Genomic DNA, 21369 nt, shown 5'->3' with positions numbered 1-21369 from the left:
CTCCCTTTTCCTCTCCCCCCCCCCCCCCCCCGCCCCCGTGTCAACTGAGTTGTCTCTGTTCCTGCTGGATCCGGAAAGGCAGATGCTCTTCTGACTCTGTGAGGTGAACCAAGCAGCAAGGGATGGAGAGAGGTCCAGGGGCCCCTCACTTCTGTGAAGGGCAGCATCTAGGTTTCCTGGGTGAGCTCCAGGCATGGCATCACTCAAACAGTCCCTCCTTGGCCATGCACTGTGCTGCCGGGAAGGGTGGAGTTGCATGCTCAGCTTGCACAGGGCCCATGCGTGTCTGAGATCAGCACGGATTCTAGGAAGGATTCTACGGGAGCAGATGCATCTTGAATTTTGTCCTTTCTCTCACTTTGTCAACCTTTCTTGCTGAGGCGCCAGAACAAATGTGTCTAAGTGGGAAGGCCATACCTTGGCTCCTTCTGCTCATTTCTCAAAATTTTCTTTGGGTTTCTGGAAGTTTCCGTATTACCCAGAAAAGGTGGGGTTCTGCTGGACCAGAAGCAGGTTGGGTCCCTGTTGAGTATTGTCTAGAAGCCAGCAGACAGTGCACCTGGCTCTGCACCTTTATGGGACTTTTGGAAACCCCGTGGTCTGTGCAGGAGAAAGACCTTGGGGGAGAGGGGCTCTCCTCTCCCTCCCAATCCTTGGGTGTTTATTTCATGAGGTCCTAGGCTTGTGAATCAGAATCTCATGGTGACTCCTCTTCGAGGCTGGAAGGATGGCTACTGATCTCCATGGGAAGGGAAAGGCAAGGACTCCCATGATCCCAAGAAGAACGAGATGGGGGTGGCTTGACCTCAGAACTCATCCCGAGACCAATGGAGGAGCCAGAGAGCCTTGTCGTTATGCTGTGGGCCCAAATACATTCTGTCCGCTCCTCAGAGCTCTAGAGAAGCTTCTGATAATGTGCTTTATCATATCCTGGGGCTCAAAGGAAGAGCCAGGGGTGCAGGGAGAAGAGCCTGTTGGCGATAGAAAGCTGTGGCCATGGCTCCTGATCTTTCCAGTCAACTGAGTGACCCAGAAAAACAACAAAACCTATCTGAGCTTTGGTATCCCCATAAAACTGGAGCATACCAGTGGCTCTCCAAAGGTTTCTTAAAAAGTTGAGGAATCCAGGTAGACACAGTCCTGGTCATTTTAGGGATAATTAATTGTATAAATCAATACGTTAAGTACATTTCCAGAGTCATGTGACTATCGCCATTATTTCTAGAACATTCTCATCATCCTAAACAATCATTACTGTGGAATATGAACCTAGGCTGGGACTGTTGGATCCTATGGAAATTCTGTACACACACACACGCAAATCCCTCGTTTTAAATATGTTTTAAATATAGGGAGAGGAGGGAGGTTGTGCTTGTGACCATTTTCAAACAAAAATAGTTAGCAGTTAAGACAGCCTGAACCTGGGTGACCCCCAACACCTCCCTAAGCTCTTAGATCCTGTATTGGTAGGCTCTAAACTTAAAAGCAAACAAAACAAGCCGGCTTAGGTACAGGGGAGGCTACCTGGTAGGATGAGCCTAGTGTTGACCAGAGGCAGCCTGGCCCCAGTAGGGGCTCAGTCATGCTGGGGGGGATGCAGAGTTTGCAGGTATTTAAGGCCACAGGGACACTTCTCTTTGTAAGTCAATGCAGCAGCTAGGCTGCCCTGAATTCTCTGACTAGGGCTAGGCATGTAGCTTAGTTGGCCTTCAGAGTCTGGTCCCCAGCACTGTATTAACTGGGTGTGGTGGCTCATGTCCACAATCCTTGCACTCAGGTAGAGGCAGGAGGTTCAGAAATTGAAAACCATCCTTGGCTACCTAGGGAGTTGAAGGCCAGCCTGGAATACATGAGATCCTGTCTCTAAAACATAAACAAAACAAAGCATTCTATATCTCACTATGAAAAGTATTAACAGGCCACTTGTGCTTTTTCTTTGGGAGCCGCTCGCTTCAGATCTTTACCCCATTTGCCTTCAAATTAATTATGTATGTCAATAAAGAATATAAATTAACCCATTAAAATCGTTGCTCTGAGCTGGATGTGGGGTGCACACCTACAATCCTAGTACTCAGGTGTCTGAGACAGGAAGATTGCGGGTCAAGACCCGAATGGGCTACAGGCTATGGTCTCAGAACGCTACCGTCTAGCTCTGTGACTCAGCAGTAGAGCCCTTGCCTACCATGGGCAAGGTCTGGTCTCCCACTCCAGCAAGGAAATCTTTGCATCCCATCTTGTCACCATGCACACCCACCCACAGCCTCTATCCACGGGTGTCCGAATAGGTGATAAAGAACCCGGGGGCAAGAACGGACAAGGCTATTGGGGTGTTCTCATCCTGGCCTAATTGAAGAGTGGTCTTTCTCCCTTTGGGGTCAGCACCCTGGTCCCTGTGATCAGCCTGTGTCTTGATGACACCTAGGGCCCATTCACCTGGCTACTTGGATCTGCCTGGGTCCAGCTGGATGGTGGGTGGTTGGGATGAAGGATGAGCTGTCCCTGGGGCTGAAGGCAATAGGGCCTTGGGCAGAGCAGGGCAAGAAAGGGACAGGAGCTGGTATAAATAGCCCCTACCCAGCAGGGCAGGCCTGGCAAGCCCTCTGTCCTCCCCCTCACCAGCTGCTGGTACCAGCCATGCCCCAACCTCTTTTGGGAGCCTGGCCATCGTCTCAGATCCTCACGGTAGGAAGTCCCTCAGCGGAACTGAGGAGTCTTGTCCTGTGTGTGGGTGCAACCTCCGGCTGCCTGGAGCCTGCCGAGTGGGGGCAGCAGGCAGGCTCTTTGGGGCATCCTCTATTTCTTGCCTAGAACCCCAAGTGTGCTGGTGTATGTGTGTGTGTGTGTGGGGGGGAACAATAGAAGACACGCCCCTTTTGTGACATGCTACACACAAATTAGCCAGCCTTCTGTGGTGAGGAGGAGAGAATGGGGTGCAGGCAAAACTCAGGCTGGGAAAGGTTATTTCTGCTTGGGAGCTCATGGAAGTCTTTACAAGTGATTCAGGATGGGTTTGCCTTGGGGATGGGCTGCAGAGAGACACTCAGGTGGAGGGCTCTGCCTGCGCGAAGGGTGTGAAGCCGTTTCAGCTGCCCCTAAGGCAAATCTAATCAAAGCCACTCACACTGGGGAGAGAGCAAGAAGAGGAGGCTCTCTTGTCGACTCTCCCAGGGGGACAAAGCTCTTCTGTAATGGGGACAAGAAGTGGGTTACGCTGATACGCTGATAGGTCTGCCACGATGGAATGTTAGCCGTGCTGCGTGGGCACAGCTCAGGACCGGCAGGGCATGTCTGGGAGGGCAGCTGTCCTACAGAATTCAATGCCAAGGCCACAGCCTCAAGAAGAGCCCAAAGCCATCCATCTGAGCCACATCCCTAGAGGCTCAGGCTAATTATCACAGGATGTCCAGACCACTGAGACCTTTGACCAGAGCATCCTGGAAATACTCTCTGGTTAGCTTGAACATCCATCCAAGTCACACACGGCTTTGCTCAACTTGGCCTGTCAGTCAGAGGGATTTGCTCTGCCGGTCCTGACAGGGCTGTTGGTGAAGGGTCTCAGCTCTGTCCTGAGGCCTCGTCTCTTCTCATGTACGATGGAAATTCTGGAGTGTTGTACCAAGTCAGGGAAACAAGGATGAGAGAAAGAAATGAGGCTGGTGACATGGCAGGGACAGAGTACTGATGGCGGGGAACCTGAGGTGGCCACCATTCCTTGGGGGATTCCGATATGCCTGGCATTTAGCTGTGCTCCTTTACCCCTGTGAGGTCTGTCTCACAGGCGAGGAAACTGGGATGTGAAGTTAAGGAAATTGCTTGGATTGGCAGCTTGAGGAAGACAGAGCTGGGTGTGAGCCAGGGTAAGGGTCCAGGTTTGGAAGGAGGAGGGAGCATGACTCAGGGTGACAAGCTGTCTGCATTGAGCCCTGGAAGGTTTTCTTTTCTAGTAACTGTAATGCTTGAGAGGTGAGACTAGGGCTGTGTGCTGGGAAAGGGTACTGTAAAGGTAGGAGGGAGGGAGGAAGCGAGGGAGGGAGGGAGGGAGAGAGGGAGGGAGGGAGGGAGGGAGGGAGGGAGGGAAGGAGGGAAGGGAGAGAACATATGTCAGGAGGAAGGGTCAACTCCAACACTTGAAGCCCTGCAGATTCAGGCAGGTTACTTACTTTATTTGCCTTGGTTTCCTTGTCTGTGAAATGCGATGTTAGTGATGATGACAGTTTCTATATCACAGACCTATAAGGATTAAATAGGGTAAAGATATAAACATTTAGAACTGTGCCCAGCCCGGGCCAGACCTATAATACATGCTGGAGTTTTCTTCTATACACGGGGTGGAGCAGATGACGGTTTGCTGAGCTCCCTCCAGGGCTTCGTGTGCTATGTGCCATCAGTCTGGGCTCACCACTGTCCCCCACTTAGACACAAGCCCACTAAGCTGTAGACAGGCCAGGCCTGAAGTCACCCCAGCTCCTGACACTGTCTATAAGGCAGAGGTAAGTGACTTGCCCCAGAGCTCTGGAGCCAGGTGGTGTAGTTTGTAACAGTGGTCCCACGTGTGGGCTGTGATCTTTGCAGCTAGTAAAGTCCCTACTGTGTGCTGGTTTGCTATCAGGTGACTCGAGGAAAGGGCACTGAGTGAAGGGAGCTGGTAGTTAGCCATGATGGGGTGCCATTAATGCTTCAGTGGCTACCCCAGTCTGTCTTTCTCACTCTTGTTCTGTCTCCATGTAGCCCAGGTCCTGTAGCCCAGATTAGTTTGCAGTTCCTGATCCTCTTGCTTTCTCTAAGTGCTGGGATTACAGGAATGCACCACCACGTCCCCGACTTTTCTTTTTCAAAAGGATTCAGAACTTGGGTTGGGGAGAGCTCAGTTGGGGATCACTTGCTAGGCATGCATGGCTGGACATGGCTCCTGAAGGTCACTAATTCAAACCCCCAAGTTCTGCCTCCCCAGTCTCTCTTTCCAGTGAACAAATGGGAAAACCTGGACTTCCTCCCCTGGTAGCTGAGGCCAGAGGGGCCTGAAGCAGCGGTGCTGTGTGCCATGTTGCCCTGGAGTCTCTGGATTGAGTATCTAACGTGGGGGAAGGGTGCTGGGGAGGCAGCTCGTAGCATACGCTGATCAGCCTGGGGCAAGCGGTCTGGAAACCCTGATTCTTCATCAGGGGACAGAGATGATCAAAAACTGATCAGGCCCATTTCGTGCAAGGTGCTGAACAACCAGAATCCACAAATGGCCAGTGTTTGGTTCACCCGTGCCTAGCCAAGGTAGCTTTTGTGTGCTTTCTTCTAGCCCACCCCAGAGGCCTACCCCAGGCCCTCTTCCCAAGGCTCCTGCACCCAGGACTGACCTTGGCCAGTGCCTAGGTTGCCTTCTTCTAGGACACTGCTCCTTATATGGGGCTGGCCACAATTGACTGTGAAGTCCCGAGACCCATGACATCATTTCTGCTGCCCCTTTCTTGGGAAGGGGGAAGGAAAAAGCAGAGACACCGGCAGGACTTTGATTTTTCTAGAGTTGGACTTTCCAACATAGAATATCCCGAGGGTAGAACAGGGTGGCTGGACTGGAGCAACAGGGTTTGGGGAAATGCCTGCTGAGATTTTTCCTTTTGCTCTTGAGTTGAAAGTAATCATGAAACGGAGCCTCTGTCTCTGGTGAGAGAGGAGGTGGCACTCTAGAAACTTCTAGGGAACTATAAAGATGGTGGCAGAGGCGCTTGCAGACAGAGCACTTGATGCCATCAGAGGCAGACAGACTCTTGGTCAAGTATGTCTAATCCTGGGGAAGAGCTGGAGTATGTGTGCGTGTCTGCTGAGACTTAGGCTTCCGTTTTTTGTTCTTCTTTCTAAGATGGAGCTGGAGTCACAATGGCCTCTGCTTCCTTTGTCCTTTAGGTTTGGATTCCTTCCCACGAATGGCTGTTAGTCTCCACATGGCCTGTGAATGAATCCTAGAGTCCCTGGGAGATTCCTCAGCGGGACTCTTGCAATTCCCACCAGGGCAACTGGGCCACAGGCACTGGGCAGAACTTGATCTCGGCCCCAATTCTATATTTCTAGTCCAGACCCACAAAGTCCCTCCTCCCCCAGAGGCTCCGCTGTTCCACATACCCTGCAAGTCAGAGGTACACTGCCCAAACCAGGGCTGTGCCCTTTGCGGACACCATGTCCCCAAGGAAGTCAAAAACAGCACATGAGGTTATATAGGCTTCTCAGAGCCGTGGATCATCCCACCCCCCGCCCCACTCCCTCCCCTGTGAAGACATGACATCCATACTAGGCCACGTGTTTTATGTCTACAGTGCCATCCCCGTTGTCTGTCTGCAGGTCCCTGGCCCTGGGCCAGCAGTACACATCTCTGGGCTCCCAGCCTCTGCTCTGCGGCTCCATCCCAGGCCTGGTCCCCAAGCAACTGCGCTTCTGCCGCAATTACATCGAAATCATGCCCAGTGTAGCAGAAGGTGTAAAGCTGGGCATCCAGGAGTGCCAGCATCAGTTCCGGGGCCGCCGATGGAACTGTACCACCATCGACGACAGCTTGGCCATCTTTGGGCCTGTCCTGGACAAAGGTACGTTGCTGGGAGAGTGGGGGTGTTGGGAAGGGTCCCAGGACTCTGCCCCCTTCCTCCCACCGTGGGAAACTCTGAAACCAAGATCTCCCTAGGGGGATCATAAAGCTGGTGGAAAGTGGGTGGGGTCTATCTCCGGACACAGCCGGCTGTCTCCTCCTCAGCACATCTTTTCTGGTGCTGCAGGGGGCTGGGCAGCCCTGAGATGCCTCAGGGTTGGAGATTGGAGGACAGGCACCAAGGAGTCCAGAGCCTTCCTTCCTGGCTGACACAGCAGGGGCCCCAAGGCTTTGATGTGGACAGGAGTGATATTTCCCCTCTGCTGTGTTAAGTGCTATGCAAATACAGCTTAGGGGTGGGGGTGGGATGGTGCCAGGCCTAGGTGTTCTGCCATGGAAAAGTCCCCAGAGTGTGTTGAAGCTGCCTGGTGTTGGTAGCACTGTGTGGCCTCCAAGGGTCCCCTGAGAGTTCTCATTGGTTCCCATGTCCTGAAAGCAAGACATGCCCATAAACTGGTGGCCTCAGCTATCTTGAGACCTGGCAGTGTAACCAGCTGTGACCCTAGTGGATGAAAGTAGCCGCATTTGACTTGGAACATGGGGTGTAAGAGAGGGAGGATGAGTGGGGAAACTGCTCCTAAGAAGGGGGATTTTGGCCCCAGAACCTCTTGTGTCCGGGAATTTAATGACCCTAGCTGGGCTGTCCCCGGAGTTTTGCCAGCCAGTGGGGGGTGGGTACTCCTCCTCCTAGAAGGAATTGGTAAAAGCTGCCTTCACAGCCAGGAAGAGGAGGGGTGATCCGCTGAGTTTAGGACAGAGGAACTGACTACCCTACCGACCGGAGTGAATTTAGTTCCCTACCCGCGCCCCCCCCCCGCCCCCACCTGGGTTTCTAGTACAGTAAAAAAAAAAAAAAATAGCTGGCTATTGTCATGGGACAGGAGGGCAATTAGCAAATCAATGGATGATGATTCTGTTTACGCTTCTATTATCAAAGCTAATTATTCCTTGTTTACATAAAAGGTTTGGCCTCTAATTGGGGCCAAGTGGCGGCGGCGAAAGGCTTTTCAAACCTCCTCTCGCCCGCCTGTTGGTCTCACCGCCTTCCGGCGCCCCACCTCAGTCCAGGTAGCGCTTAATCAAACAGCCCGGCGTCCCGACGCCACCCCAAAAGCAACACTGGCCTTCTGATCACGCGTCCCGCCCAGGACATCGGCCACCTAGACCTTTCAGCTTTTATACCGGCTCGCTATAGGTCTGTTAGTTGTTTAGATTCGCCTCAGGGGGTTGTGCTACAAGCCTCGGTCCCACTGCAAGACGGCAATTTGTGTCCCGGTGTGCAAGGAATATGGGGACTGAGACACTGGGATTTGATGAAGGCAGTGGGGTGAGGTTCCAGGAAAGTGTACCCGCGCCCCCGGGGCCCCGTGGGTCCTGTCCACTTTTGCTCACATCCCAGCAGGTGTGGAGTGAACTCCCGGAAGGCGCGAGGCCGCGGTCCCCAGCAGTTCCCCGAGGGCGCGAGCGCCGCCCCCCGCCGCGCGCCCGCTGGTCGCAGCGCCATTCACACGCCCTCTGGCCGCCGCCTCCCGGGGATCGCGCTGCCCGGCGCCGGGGCTGGGGGCGCGGCCCGGCCGCGGGAGCCGCTCGTTGCTACGCGGTGGCGGCCGGCCCGGCGGCCGAGGCCCGGCGGCCGCATTATGCGGGTAATGCGGTGTGACACCGCGCGAACAAAGGCGGATTGAGCGGCGCAGCGGGCCCCGCCGGACGGGGACCGGCACAGCGGGGCTGGCAGCGCCGCTCCCAGGCTAATCCCCGCCCCGCCCCCGCCACCCCCGCGGCCCCGGCGCTGGGAACCGAGCGTGGCGGGGCCGGGTCGCCGGAAGCCAGGGGCGCCCTCCCCTGGGGCGCGCGGGCCCGGAGGCCCGGATCACCGCTGCGCGCAACCCCCGGGCTGCGCCAGCTCCCGCTCGGCGATCCCCGCCAGGCTACGGGGAAAGTGGGACGCGCCCCTGCTGTGCAGGTGGCGCGTGAGGGCGTCGTGCCAGCAGAGGCTGCCGCGGCTATGAGAACTTTGTATTAAGGATGGGCCACGACCTAGGAAAGGAGACTTGGGTCCGACCACCTGTGTAAAATGGCACGGCCTGCTTTGGGGTCCTATAAAAAGAGATTGCTGAACCTCTGGTCTCCCAGTGCTCTGTCTATAAAATAAGAGTTTAGAACATTTTAGGGAATAAAGCCCCCGAAAGACAGAACTGTATATACGCAGCATTCATGGGGTGGCTCTTACTCTAACAAGGAAGGCTAGGGACACCTCATGAGATTCTCCTCTTCCCGTGTCCCTGGGGCCAGAGGCAGAAAAACTGCCCTGTGTCTGGACCCCTCTGTCTTAGAAGGATGTGGACAGGGAATAAACAGCTTTATGGCGGGAGAAGCTGCACCCATTTTACAGAGTGTAAGGTAAAGCTCAGATGAGGAATCTGCCTTCGGGGAACGAAGATTCGGACTGAGCGTGGATTAATAGGTTTAGGTTGCAGATTCCAGCCTCCATAGTAGGTGCTCAGAACTGTTTTGTAAAGGAGTGCTTGTGAAGTTTAAGGTTGGAAACCAAGAGCTAGGACAGGGCATGGCCACCTTAGCTCCTCAGTGATCATTCCCGTTCCGCCATAGACGCTCCTTTCATGTAGCATTGCAGTCCTGGCCACAGTTTACCCATCCGTAAAGCGAAAAGGCCTACTAGGGTCTGAACTCGCTAAAGAGGAGCAGGAGGGCACCTGGCTCTTCCCTCGATGGTTGTCCAGCCCTCAGAGGCAAGACTTTGTAACCTAGGCTCCAGCCTGACTGTCTTCTCCCGACACCCTCCTGCAGCCACCCGCGAATCAGCCTTCGTGCACGCCATCGCCTCGGCTGGTGTCGCCTTCGCGGTCACGCGCTCCTGCGCCGAGGGTACCTCCACCATCTGCGGCTGCGACTCGCATCATAAGGGGCCACCTGGAGAAGGCTGGAAGTGGGGCGGCTGCAGCGAGGACGCCGACTTCGGGGTGCTGGTGTCGCGGGAGTTTGCGGATGCACGGGAAAACAGACCGGATGCCCGCTCGGCAATGAACAAACACAACAACGAGGCAGGCCGCACGGTGAGTCAGCTGCCCTCAACTCTGGGGGCCCTCTAGGATCTGATACACACCCCATAGGAAACTCTTGACCTCCCTCCTTCCACTCCCCCACTGCTCCCGAGTGGGTTATTAGTTTTCATTTAAGTACATTTGCTAATTCATTGTCTCTGTGTGTCCGTGCCATGCTGTGTGTATACAAGTCTGAGGGCAACTTGTAGCCAGCTCTCCCCACCTTGTAGGTTCTGGTACCAAAATCAAATCATCATGCTTGGCCCTGCCCCTGGTTCTTTGGGGGCGGGGGGGGGGGGAAATTACTCTGCCAGAGAGTGTGGCTGCGCTATAGGAGCAAGCACTTGAAGGCTGTGCTATGCTGCTTGACAGGCTTAGTCTGCGTACATCTGTGATGTGGTTGTCTGTGGGGACTGACTTTGAGTCCAGTCTTACCCCTTCCTGTGTTTGTGGAACCTTGAGCCAATCACTTGGCTCTCAGCCTCAGCACTGAAGGGGCATGACAGGCGCAGTTTGCACCACTAGTGTGGATGCTATGCGAATGGAAAGCCTGCCAAGGTTTGGGGTAGGACTAGAGACCCTGGTTTCCCATGAGGGTGTGGTACCCCAGGTGGGTCACTCTGGGCTAGCTGCTGCTCTTCTCCTCCCCAGACCATTCTGGACCACATGCACCTGAAGTGCAAATGCCATGGGTTGTCGGGCAGCTGTGAGGTGAAGACCTGCTGGTGGGCCCAGCCCGACTTCCGCGCCATTGGCGACTTCCTCAAGGACAAGTATGACAGCGCCTCCGAGATGGTGGTGGAGAAGCACCGAGAGTCCCGAGGCTGGGTGGAGACTCTGCGGGCCAAGTATGCGCTCTTCAAGCCCCCCACCGAGAGGGACCTCGTCTATTATGAGAACTCCCCCAACTTTTGTGAACCCAACCCAGAGACGGGCTCCTTCGGCACCAGGGACAGGACTTGCAATGTCACCTCTCATGGCATCGATGGCTGCGATCTGCTGTGCTGTGGCCGCGGCCACAACACGAGGACCGAGAAGCGGAAGGAGAAATGCCATTGCGTCTTCCACTGGTGCTGCTACGTCAGCTGCCAAGAGTGCGTTCGCATCTACGACGTACACACCTGCAAGTAGGGAGCCAGGTAGGGTGCAGGGCTGGGCGCAGGGCTATGCCTAGGACTGGGTACGGAGTAGGGCGCAGGGCTGCTCTCTGCTCTCCTCTGCCAGGACTGCCTTTCTGTTCCTAAGCTTCCCAAGACAAACAAGGCTCCGGGGCAGAAGAAGAAATCCAGGGCTTCCCACGCTTACATGGGAATGGTCTTAGGCAGTGACTTAACAGATTTCCACCAGGCTCAGATAATAACCAACGGTGTGCACACAAGTCACAAGCAATTGATTAAAGATCTTACACAAATTAGCAATGATGAGCTAGACCGGGTTTGTTCATGGCCGCTGGCTGTCATTATTGAGTGTCTGTGCAGTCAGAAGAGATGCCGAGGTCTGGTCCTAGCTGTGCCCCTAATGTTCATTTCTTAGGGCCTCAGTGTCCTTACTGTTCAATGAGGAGAAGTTCAAATGCCAGAAACAGGATCTGGGTATGGTGGTACTGGCCTTTAATACCAGCAATCAGGAAGCAGAGGGAAATGGGTCTCTGCGACTTTGAAGCCATATGGTGTACATAGAAAGTTCCAGGACAGCCAGGAATACATATGGAGACCCTGTCCTGAGAGAGAGAGAGAGAGAGAGAGAGAGAGAGAGAGAGAGAGAGAGAGAGAGAGCCTGAAACCATGGGCTGAAAAGTCTCTCATACCCCAGGGCAGAGTCATTTCCCATCATCCACAGACTAAAAGGGCAAGTTTTGACCTAGGCAAATCCTTCAGAGCCTGGGAGTGGGGTGGGGTGGGTGGGGGTGGGAGCAAGATCTGAAGCTTGGGTGGGGCAGGGAGCACTCTCACCAAGTTTATGGAGGGAGATGGGAAGGAGGAAGGATCCCAGTTCAGAGTGACTGTAGTGAGTAATCGCAGGATAAAAGGCTGGTGGATTATGCTCCCAAGCTTCCCAGAGGTGGCCAGTGTGGGAGGACCCCGGGAAGGCCAGCCTAGAAGCAGAGTGATCCTAGAGTCTCTAGCATGGGAGGTTTCTAAGGCCAGCGTGGCCCTCCCTCGGTCCTCTCCTCCCCTGAGAAGGCTCTGCTGTGTGTGGTGCAGGCTTGCAGTTAGATCCGACTCTCAGTGAGCTTATCCCATTTGTCAACCAACAACTCTGCTTCAGCATCTGTTAGAGTTCCTGCGCTGCTGTGAGGAGTGAGGGGAAGAACACCCAAAGCCAGTGCTTGACTGATGGGAAAACAGCTTTTTGTCAGCTTACGGCTGGCCAAGGCAGTGTGTTCTACCTAAGCACCTTGGAACCACCGACACACAGGAACTGGTGGCTCATGTCCGCGCAGCGTAGGGCTAGGAGATACCCAACATCACACAAACTACCTCTGATTGAAGGGTGACACCCTTCTCAGCCCATCTGAGAAGTTCCTGTGGGGTTTACATTCCATCCTGGCAGGGTCTAGAACCCTACAGGAGGGATGAGTTTTCTGTCTCGAGGGCAAGGGTTGGGAGGACCACGGCTGAGTCTCAGCACTTCACTAGCCTGCTGCTGAACATTGCACTCCTTTCTGACTTCCTCACATCTACCCTGAGGGCGGAATGGGGACCTTGCTGAATTTTTATGAGGCTCAAGTTAGCATTAGTGGGCACGAATGCGCCTCTGCAGCTAGCTCTAATCAGAAGTGTCAGAGAAGCCACCAGAGCGCTGGCACGGGGTTGCTGCAAAGAAACAGTGGCACCTTGGTATTCCTTCTGTGTTTTGAAAGGCCGGGAGAAAAGTCAGTGAGTACAGAGACTCATAGGTAGTGCTGGTGTGCAGAGGTGGAAAGAATGTCAGAAAACCACAGGTAGTGGCCCTGCCACCCCTATCAGATGACACTGGCTCTGGCCATTTTGAGGAGCTGTGGGTGTAGTCAGCCACTGGTCAGGTGGGAGGGCCATTTGTCTAGCCGCCAATTTCACTGAAGGACAGACTGAATCAGTGGCCCAGACAGACCCTCGTGTTTGTCCCCCAGAAACCCTTCCCCACGTCAGCTTGCTAAGGCCACATTATCGGTGTGCCAAGCCTCATGTTGGACCTATGGGGGCAGTGTGGGTCCCAGATACAGATCCTGTGAGTCAGTCCTTGCCCGTGTGGGCAGCCCAGATCCTCCAGGCAGAGAAGGAAGTGCTGCGTTGGCCTTTGATGTCCAGAAAATCACTCCACACCAACCCTTGTACTAAAAATTGACCCCCTAAGAAGAATCAGGTGTAGCTGGGTAGCAGAGCCCTTGCCAGCAGCCCCTTTGATTCACATTTCTACAACCGACACTTGGTGTTTTTCCAGTATCGTGCAGACATAACCATGTAGGTCACAGCCTCTAGCCGGTCGCAGGGTGGGGCTCTCAAGCCCACACTTCCTGATAAGCTGGGAGCTCACTCCCACTGTGACATCCTTTGCCTTTCTGAGCCCTGGTTTCCTCTTGATAAGATCTGTGTCCTGCAGGGCTGCTGGGAGCTCGACAGAGTCCTAAAGAGCCTTGCCTGAAGTCCCAGCAGGGCTGATCAAGAGTTAACTTTCTCTAGGCTCTTGCAGCCTGGTTTGCCAAAGCTGGTTGAGATCTTCCTTCCTACTCTCTCACCCCTGTGGAACCTAAGAGACCAGTGGGCAGGGAGAAAGCAGGCAGAGAGAGTGTCTGGCATTTTCCTTGGCAGAATAGGCAGAGAAGAAGCCATAGAGCAGCAGGGCAGGTCACATGTCCTCCATACCCTCTGGGAAGAACTCAGCACAGTGGCAGCAGCCCCGCCTTTCCTAAGTGGGGAAGATGCTTTCTCCATTGCTTGAGTTTTGTCCACTGTCTCCACTTAGCCACTGGCTTGGGACCTCAACACTGGTGGTTTATAAACATCGGGGTTATGTTTTTTTTTTTTTTTACCCTATGTTGGAAGAGCTGTGGACCCAGTCTCATCTAACTGGGTCTATCACTAGTCTTTTGTGGAACCCTGGGCATATTCAGGTCATCTTGCTCTGCCTGCTTCATCTCTGCCAGACCCACAGCTGAGGGTTGGCTGGTGGTGCCTGGGAGACGCCTTGGTACCTCAAATCCCACGGGACAGGGTGAAGGATTAAACGTTCTCAGTAGAGCATTCTGAGAAGGAATTCATCATAATTAGTTAAGTAGATGCCTTTTGTTTAGGACAATTCACAGCAAGCTGCTGATCAGGGACACAGAATGTGTCTGGTGGAGCTAGCCTTGCTGGGAAATGACTGGTCCCGTAGATGACCAGGTTTCTCCAGCTCAACATAGGATGGTGCCACCATAGCTACTTACAGCAGGCTTCCTCAGCTAGAAGGTTTGGCGTGTCCTCTCTCCACAGCAGGCTCGGAGGTTAAGAGGGAACAGTGTTAGGAGCTTGTGATCTTTGCATCCCAGGGGGTGATGGCAACAGTGGTTATTAGGGTTCTGACTCTTCCTGTTTATTTCCCAAAGGGCACTGGGAAGGGGTAGATTGCGCGGCTGGATCCATTCATCGAAGTCCCATGGGAAGCAGGATCTAGACCTGGGCCAGCCTTCGGCACTGGCCGGCAAGGAGCGTGGACTGTTTGCCAGCTGCAAGTGATAAATGACCTGGACCCAGCCGGCCTCGGACGGGAGGTCCCTCCTTTCTCATCTAACATTTCTCACCCTGCTCTGGATGGTGTGTGGCTTTACAGAGGGGCTTTCTTTTTTTTTTTTTTTTTTTTTTTTTGGTTTTCCAGGGTCTGCTGGGAACAGACCCGAGGCTTACCTTTGCACATGTTAAAGAAAATAAAAATGAAAAAAAAATATTCTACTTCAACAGAACAGGCTGGGCTAATGCGAGCTCTTGGCCTGGTGGGGAAGACGAGAGCACGGCAAGGCTCTGCCCTCCAAGCTGCCTCTACTCGTGACATTCCAGGATGAAACAGGACAGAGCCCTGCAGTCCCTTTTGTCCCTCTACTCCCATGCAAGCTGGACACACTTTCCCATTCTGAGAAAAGCCATAAGTATAGCCAGGGTGTAGTGGCGGGGAGGCCCTGGGTCATTGTTGGAGCAGGATCTTGAGTTTTGAAGATCTCAGAATTCTGGGCGGTCTGGGAAACCATCTGAAGAATGGTCGAGCTCCTCTTAGGTCATTTTTGTCTCTAGCCTGCTCTGCATTAGAAAGAGTCAGGTCATCTTTTTCTGCCGTTCTGCAGCCTCCGCCGTTTCTGCAGATGCTTTTCATGGTGGATCTTACTTGTAAATAGGTTGGATGCGGAGGCAAGTCTCTGCCAGCTCCATGCACTACCTGCAGAAAGAGGGGGCCGTTCTGCCCTTGGCAGCCATGCCCACCAGCAGACCCTAGATGGCACAGCTGGGCACCTTAGCTGGCTAATGGCACCAGTGAGAGAGCAACAATCTTGCAATTGCAAATTGGCGGCTGGCAAACAGGTGGGGCGGGTGGAGATTACCATTTCCCTTGTGTTAGGAGGGCAGGTCTCCCAGAGGCCTCTCTGCCCTTTGGATTGAGTAACCCAAAAGACTAGAGATCCTTAACACAGCCCTCCCCGGTCTGTGAGTAAGATAGCCTATCCCAGTTCCTAAGGATCTGGATTAGATGTTCGAAAGAGGTGAGCAGGGTGAATGAAGCAGCTCCCAGCTCAGTTCTGATGCTTGGTGGTCCTGCCTGGGGTTAATAAGATGGGCGCGGCAGCATGGATCAATCCATCAACTCTGTCTTAAGGAGAATCAGAAAGAGGAGATGCGACAGAGGAATGGAGCGGAACAAAGTTTTGTCCTTTCCCCCTTCTGTCTGGGGTCTGCTAACTCCGACATCAGGTCAGCCACTCACTTTCCTGTTGTGTAGTTGACTTGCCAAGCAGGCCCAAGTAGGCCCTCGCCCATACTCTCCGCCCAGTGACCAGGAGCACTGCTCGAGGTACACCTCCCACCCCTTCCCAGCATCCCAAATGCCCCTCCCTTCTCTCCTTCCAGAAGTCTGAAATCAAGTCAATCGGATAATGCTCGCTTATACAAGGACACTTCAGCAGACCGGATACAAAATTTTACAAGTCTTTTCATATCTATGTATTCTATATTAAAAGTGATAAAGTCATGTTTCTGGGGCGTATTCAAGTAGCTGACAAGTAATTATTTAATAGTAGTACCTGAGTACATTGTAATTATCCTCGCCATAGTCAGGTCATAGTATCCACTGGGAACTTCCTACCAACCTGCTGTATCCAAAGTTTTGTAAAAAAGTTGTAGAAGTTGTTGATCTTTTTGATTTTATATTCAAAAAGTCTCTTTTTATAAATATTATTTATTATACAATGTATATACCTTGAGTTAACTAAGATTATATATTATATAAATATATATATATTTGGAGAAAATCTATTTCATCATGCAGTTTTTTTCCATTAAGTCATTAAAGAAAAGGTAAACTTCAAACAGATACATTGTACGCTGTGTGGAGTCTCCAGATTCATCCTTAGGTCAAGGGTATCTGAAGGTGGTGGCCTCTGTTAATTAAATGGCCAGATTATGGTCATTTCCTCCCCTGTAAACGAGATGTCACGAACAGCAGGTGTGACATGAGACTTAAAAGATTACTTGATACTAAGTATCAATTTTACAAAAAACACAAAGGATTTCCAGTTTGGGGAAGCACAAATCTGGTCAGTAATTAATTCACAGGCTTGAACATTTTCAACATATATGTTGATGTCTTTGGTATTTCTAAACGATCTGGCCCAGGTCAGCGGGTCATAGGGCCAGCTGTTGTCTTCCTCCTCCTCCTTCCTGACCACACTCACACTGTTGGTTGGGGACAAGGAGCTGGTCTATTGAAAATGAAGCTGCACCAGAAATGGCTGCTCTCCTGCCAGCTCTATACAACAGCTGAATTGTGGAAGAGGTAAGTAGGTTTCAAGATGGTGTGTCCTGCCTGGGCGCTGGGCCGGTTGACACTGGAGCTGGAGGTTGGTTTGGACAGGACTTGCTGGGAACTCTGGGAAGGGCACTCTCTCCTCGGTCTGGAGTTTCAGTAAGACTCACCTGAGGCCCTCATCCTCCCATCTTTTTTGTTGCTATTGTTTTTGTTTTTCAAGACAGGGTTTCTTTGTGTAGCCTTGGCTGTAGAACTCACACTGTAGACCAGGCTAGCCTCAAACTCACAGGCATCCGCCTGCCTCTGTCTTCTGAGTGCCACGATTAAAGGCGTGCGGTTTAATGATGATATATGGTCCTTTAGTGCTCAGACCTACCTACCTACAGAATACCCTCTTCAGAGTTTCTGACACAATGTTTCAGAGGATGGCTAGAATTTTTCTTTCTTTCTCCAGCTCTACCACTCATAGAAATAACTGTTACATCGTCAGAAAATGACGCCATCTTCTTCTGATGGTGGAGATGGGTTGCCAATATAAAGTCCTTTGCCTTATACCCCGCTGCTGGAAATGACCACAAGAGCCTCCTCCTTGTGATGCATCTTTCGCCCCTGAACCACTTGTACAAAGCCCCTCGAGAGTAGAGGCGGAGCTCCTGGCTTTAGCGGCTGGCCTCTTTTATTTCATTTTACTTTTCCATGAGGTAAACACTCTTCTCTCCTAGCATTCTGGGTTTTATTTTGTTTTTGTTTTTTAATTTTTTTTTAAACTTACAAGATTGCCAAATGTTTAACTGGTCTCTATTCATACTTACTAAGGCTATCTGTATCCTATGGCCACTGGATTCTATTAAGGAGAACACAATGTTCAAGCTATGCTTGAAAAGTAGTTAGAAACAACGGGAAGAGGAAGCTTTATGTTGCACATGGTGGTGTATAAGGCAGGCAGAGATGAGTGGACCCCTTCCAGGCCAGCTAGCACTATGCAGTAAGACCATGTCTTAAAAAAAAAATAGAGATATAAAATTTAAACAATGTTTTGGGGAAAATTGAGAGAAGGGGAAGGTTTTATTCAAAGCAACATTATTCTGAAGACAGGCTGTTTGTTGAGTTCAAGAATGAGGCAGAAATACAGGGAGAAGAGCTGAGGCAAAAGCAAGGAAAAGCAAGGCAAGTGGGGTGAGATTGTTCTGGGTGGACCCGCTGGCTGTCTCGTGTGTTCCTGGGCATATTGGCATGGAGCGGGAATGGTCTACACTCAGGAAGTGAGCTCAGCCTAAGTACTGTGTTCCTAAGTACTGCTATGCAGGCTTAACAGAATCTGGAGGCAAACAGCTACTTCACCACTGATTAATCCCGAACAGTGGCTGTCCATTACGGGGACTGGGCCAGAGACTCACAATTCCATGCCATTGCAGTCCCAGAGTGCACGGTCTCACTCTGCGGTGCTGGCTCTCCTGGCACTAGGTAGACCAGGCTGGCCTCCAGCCTCGGCCTCTGGAGTGCTGGGATTATAGGTGTGCACCACCACACCTCGTTCTCCTTGTGAACCCCCTCCTCAGCCCCTACATCTCCTGCAGATCACGGGTGTCACTGGTGCACCTTGATGCCACTGTCGGTGTGCTCACACCCTCCTGGGCTGTCACCGGGACTCAGCCTCAGCGGGTGCCAGCGGCTTTCATTTTACAACAACTTATAAAGATTTACATGCAGTTTTGAACCCTTAACAAACCTTGCCCAGTCTCTTGTTTGAAGAGGGTGGCCCAGCTGCCAGACGAGCAAACTGAAATCCTGCCCTTGCCTCCTGTGTTTGGTCAGGTGGCCATTTATGACTGAGTCAGCTTCTGTAGGTCTGTTGACGAGGGTTTGATTATCAGACCTAACTGAATCTTCTCCACAATCCTGTGCCATATGGTTCAAACTGAGAGGCTGCTCACTGTAACCTTTAAGCTACCACCCTAAACGAAGACATAAACATTTGGTAAATAATCTCTTTGGATGACTTAGTGAAAGACTGTGTAGGAGAGGTTCATCAGAGTAGCCATGCTCTGGAGGTAAGGAGGAGCTAGCCTCTTCTCTGCACAGCCTTCATTTTGGGGGCTTACTTGTGCAAAGGACCGGGGCTGTGGCATCTGATGTCTGAGAAATGCAGAAAGTATGACGGATACTAAAATGAGCCATGAAGTGCAGGCAGCCCCAGTTCACACTGTGCATTGAAGTGCAGAAGCCTCCAGTTCACACTGTGAGCATTGGAGTGCAGGAGCCTCCAGTTCACACTGTGCGCATTGGAGTGCAGGAGCCTCCGGTTCACACGTTTCAGAGGAGGAGCCATTTTACTAAGAAGCAGCTTCCCTTCAGTTTCTGACTGAGTTCCTAGCTTCAGAAGCTTAGATTTTTAAGGTAAAAATAACTATCAAACACAAGTATGAAGATTCTTGCATATTAGCATATATAACGAGCTTTTTCTTTTTAATATTTTCTTTCTATTTTTAATTTATTAATTTATTTTTTATTTTTACTTATTTTTTTGAGACAGAGTCTCTTTACAGCAGTGGTTTTCAACCTACCAAAGCTGTGACCCTTTAATTTAGTTCATGTTGTGGTGACCCCAACTGTAAAATTACTTTTGTTGCTACTCCATCACTAATTTTGCTACTGTTGTGAATGATAAGTTTCTGTGTTTTCCGAAAGTCTAGGTGACCCCTGTGAAAGGGTTGTGTGACCCCAAAGAGGTCAAAACCCACAAGTTGAAAACCACTGCTTTACAGATCCCAGGCTGTCCTCAAACTCACAGAGATCTGCCTGCCTCTGCCTCTCAAGTGCTGGGATTAAGGGCATGTGCCATCAGCCTGGCCTAAAAGTTATTTTATATGATTTGCTTGCATATATATGTGTACCAAATATGTGGGTTATAGACAGTTGTGAGCTGCCATGTAGATTCTGGGGATCAAACCGGGTGCTCTTAACTGCTGAGCCATCTCTCTAGCCCCTGTAATACTTATCCATCTCCTGCGCTAGTTGTGCCAAAACAAGGAGGGGCTTCTCATCACACAGTCCTTCCAGTGACTGCTGCTGCTTGGCAGAAAATACTGGTCTACACGACATTTCAAGTATATTTACTCTTTATTGCATTCCCTCAATTTGCATTACACAATATAATATTTATCTTTTTTCAATATAATTTTGGACAAAAACACAAGACATTAACTTCACTGAACAAGAAACATAAGTTAATCCATACACGGCTTTGTTGATAGGAGAAAGTCAGGACCACAGACAACAGGGACCATGGTGATGAACAGGGACCACAGCACTGGCCACGGGCATCACAGTTTCACAATTCACTCATCTAAAGCCACAAAATAAGCCAGGGATGAAAACCCAAAACGAAGTACACAGACAGCAAGATTAGGAGATGATCTGCTTTCTACCGTGGGGACAGTGTCAGAGACACACCCAGGCGCCCCTGTGGCATCAAGCCCCCTGACTGGCTTCTGATCACTGTCTCTGTGTTTTAAGCAGCAGCAGCAGTGGGGAGAGGGGCGTGCTCCCTAAGACTCATCACCATGAATGACGACCCAATTAAATTTCTTCTAACCCACTGGTTAGACAAATCTCCCTCCAAAGGGCTGGGTGAGTTCCTCCTGTTTAGGAAGAACGGAATGCACTGGAATGGATATTCAAGACTGAGGGAGAGGACGAGGAGGTGGCTGGCTTCGCTGGATAATAGTGTCTTAGTTATGTGCTTTAGACATTACAGATCGTTTGAGATACAGGGAGAGGAAATTGTAAGCCATTCGGCTGAGGAAAAGGAAGAGTATGGCCCTAATAAGCCTCTGACGTCATCCCAAGGAGCTGACCCACTTAGAGTTGGACACTAATTGGAGCTGAGAGGCTTGTAGATTATTTTAATATTTTTTTCTGTTTAGGGATGTACAGCTTTCCATCTGTATCTTTCATAAGGTTTTAACAGCATCTACCGAGTGGTAATGATTAGCATATCTCTTACCACAGAACAAATTAATTACACTCAGGGCATATCACAGCCACGGCAGGAATGATCGGACTTCCGATTAGGGAAGCTCTCCTGATTGCGACTTAGAAATATCTCTGAAAATGATTGAGAACAGCATCTTAGGTATTCAAAGCCTGCTTCTTCAGGCACAGATAACAACATTCTGTGGAAGAACCTTTTAACCAGACACACGGCCATTAGCAAGGAGGAACACCAAGTGAGCCTCTTGGAACGTCTACCTTTGCCCTTGGTCACATGGAGAAGCCTACCTGCTGGTAGGCCAAGTGTTTTCTGGGGGTGGGCGTGGCGGGAGCAGTGTGCACAGGTGCAGCATGCCTCCCACCTAGGCAGGGATCATCTTAGCTAGCATGGGAGGGCAAGCGGAGTAGCCTAAAGAAGTTCACACCTTCTAGGAAACACGAGGATCTCAGGAGCACGAGGGAGGTGGCCGCACTAATCATGCAGAACGAGCGCTGAGGGTAGCGAGCGGTTTACTCCGTCCGCTGTCGTGAGTTCGCTGAGTGACGATCCAGGCCATCTTCACCTTGGTCACTTCCCTTGGTCACTGCTGTAAACAGTCCGTTTTCAATCAAAGTCCAGGGGGCTACTGCAAAAGAAATCCCAAAGCAGACACGAAACCATGAGCTCCGCAAAAACACATTCACCAAGAAGTCACTAAGAGCTCTGGGCCTTCT

General features: G+C 51.5%; 2 protein-coding genes across 4 annotated transcripts in view; one reads left to right on the top strand and one right to left on the bottom strand.

The window, feature by feature from the left end:
• Positions 1 to 16210, top strand: part of Wnt3 (Wnt family member 3) — a 43166-nt gene extending 26956 nt beyond the window's left edge. Inside the window, exons 2-5 of the mRNA XM_050120379.1 lie at positions 6328 to 6569; positions 9437 to 9702; positions 10342 to 10829; positions 14258 to 16210. Of these exons, the coding sequence (XP_049976336.1) occupies positions 6328 to 6569; positions 9437 to 9702; positions 10342 to 10821 (988 nt within the window). The 3' untranslated portion in view covers positions 10822 to 10829; positions 14258 to 16210. The remainder of the gene's footprint in view (positions 1 to 6327; positions 6570 to 9436; positions 9703 to 10341; positions 10830 to 14257) is intronic.
• Positions 16211 to 19769: 3559 nt separating this feature from the next.
• The window catches only part of Nsf (N-ethylmaleimide sensitive factor, vesicle fusing ATPase), a 594435-nt gene continuing 592835 nt past the window's right edge, over positions 19770 to 21369 (bottom strand). For all 3 annotated transcript variants that reach the window (XM_050120418.1, XM_050120417.1, XM_050120419.1), the window contains exon 21: positions 19770 to 21281. In XM_050120418.1, coding sequence (XP_049976375.1) covers positions 21260 to 21281 — 22 coding nt within the window. In that variant the 3' untranslated portion in view covers positions 19770 to 21259. The remainder of the gene's footprint in view (positions 21282 to 21369) is intronic.

The sequence above is a fragment of the Alexandromys fortis genome, unplaced genomic scaffold (genome assembly GCF_014885135.2).
Source record: "Alexandromys fortis isolate MF-2015 unplaced genomic scaffold, M_Fortis_MF-2015_v1.1 scaffold_174, whole genome shotgun sequence".
Lineage (NCBI taxonomy): Eukaryota > Metazoa > Chordata > Mammalia > Rodentia > Cricetidae > Alexandromys > Alexandromys fortis.
This window is presented reverse-complemented; position numbering and strand designations above follow the sequence as displayed.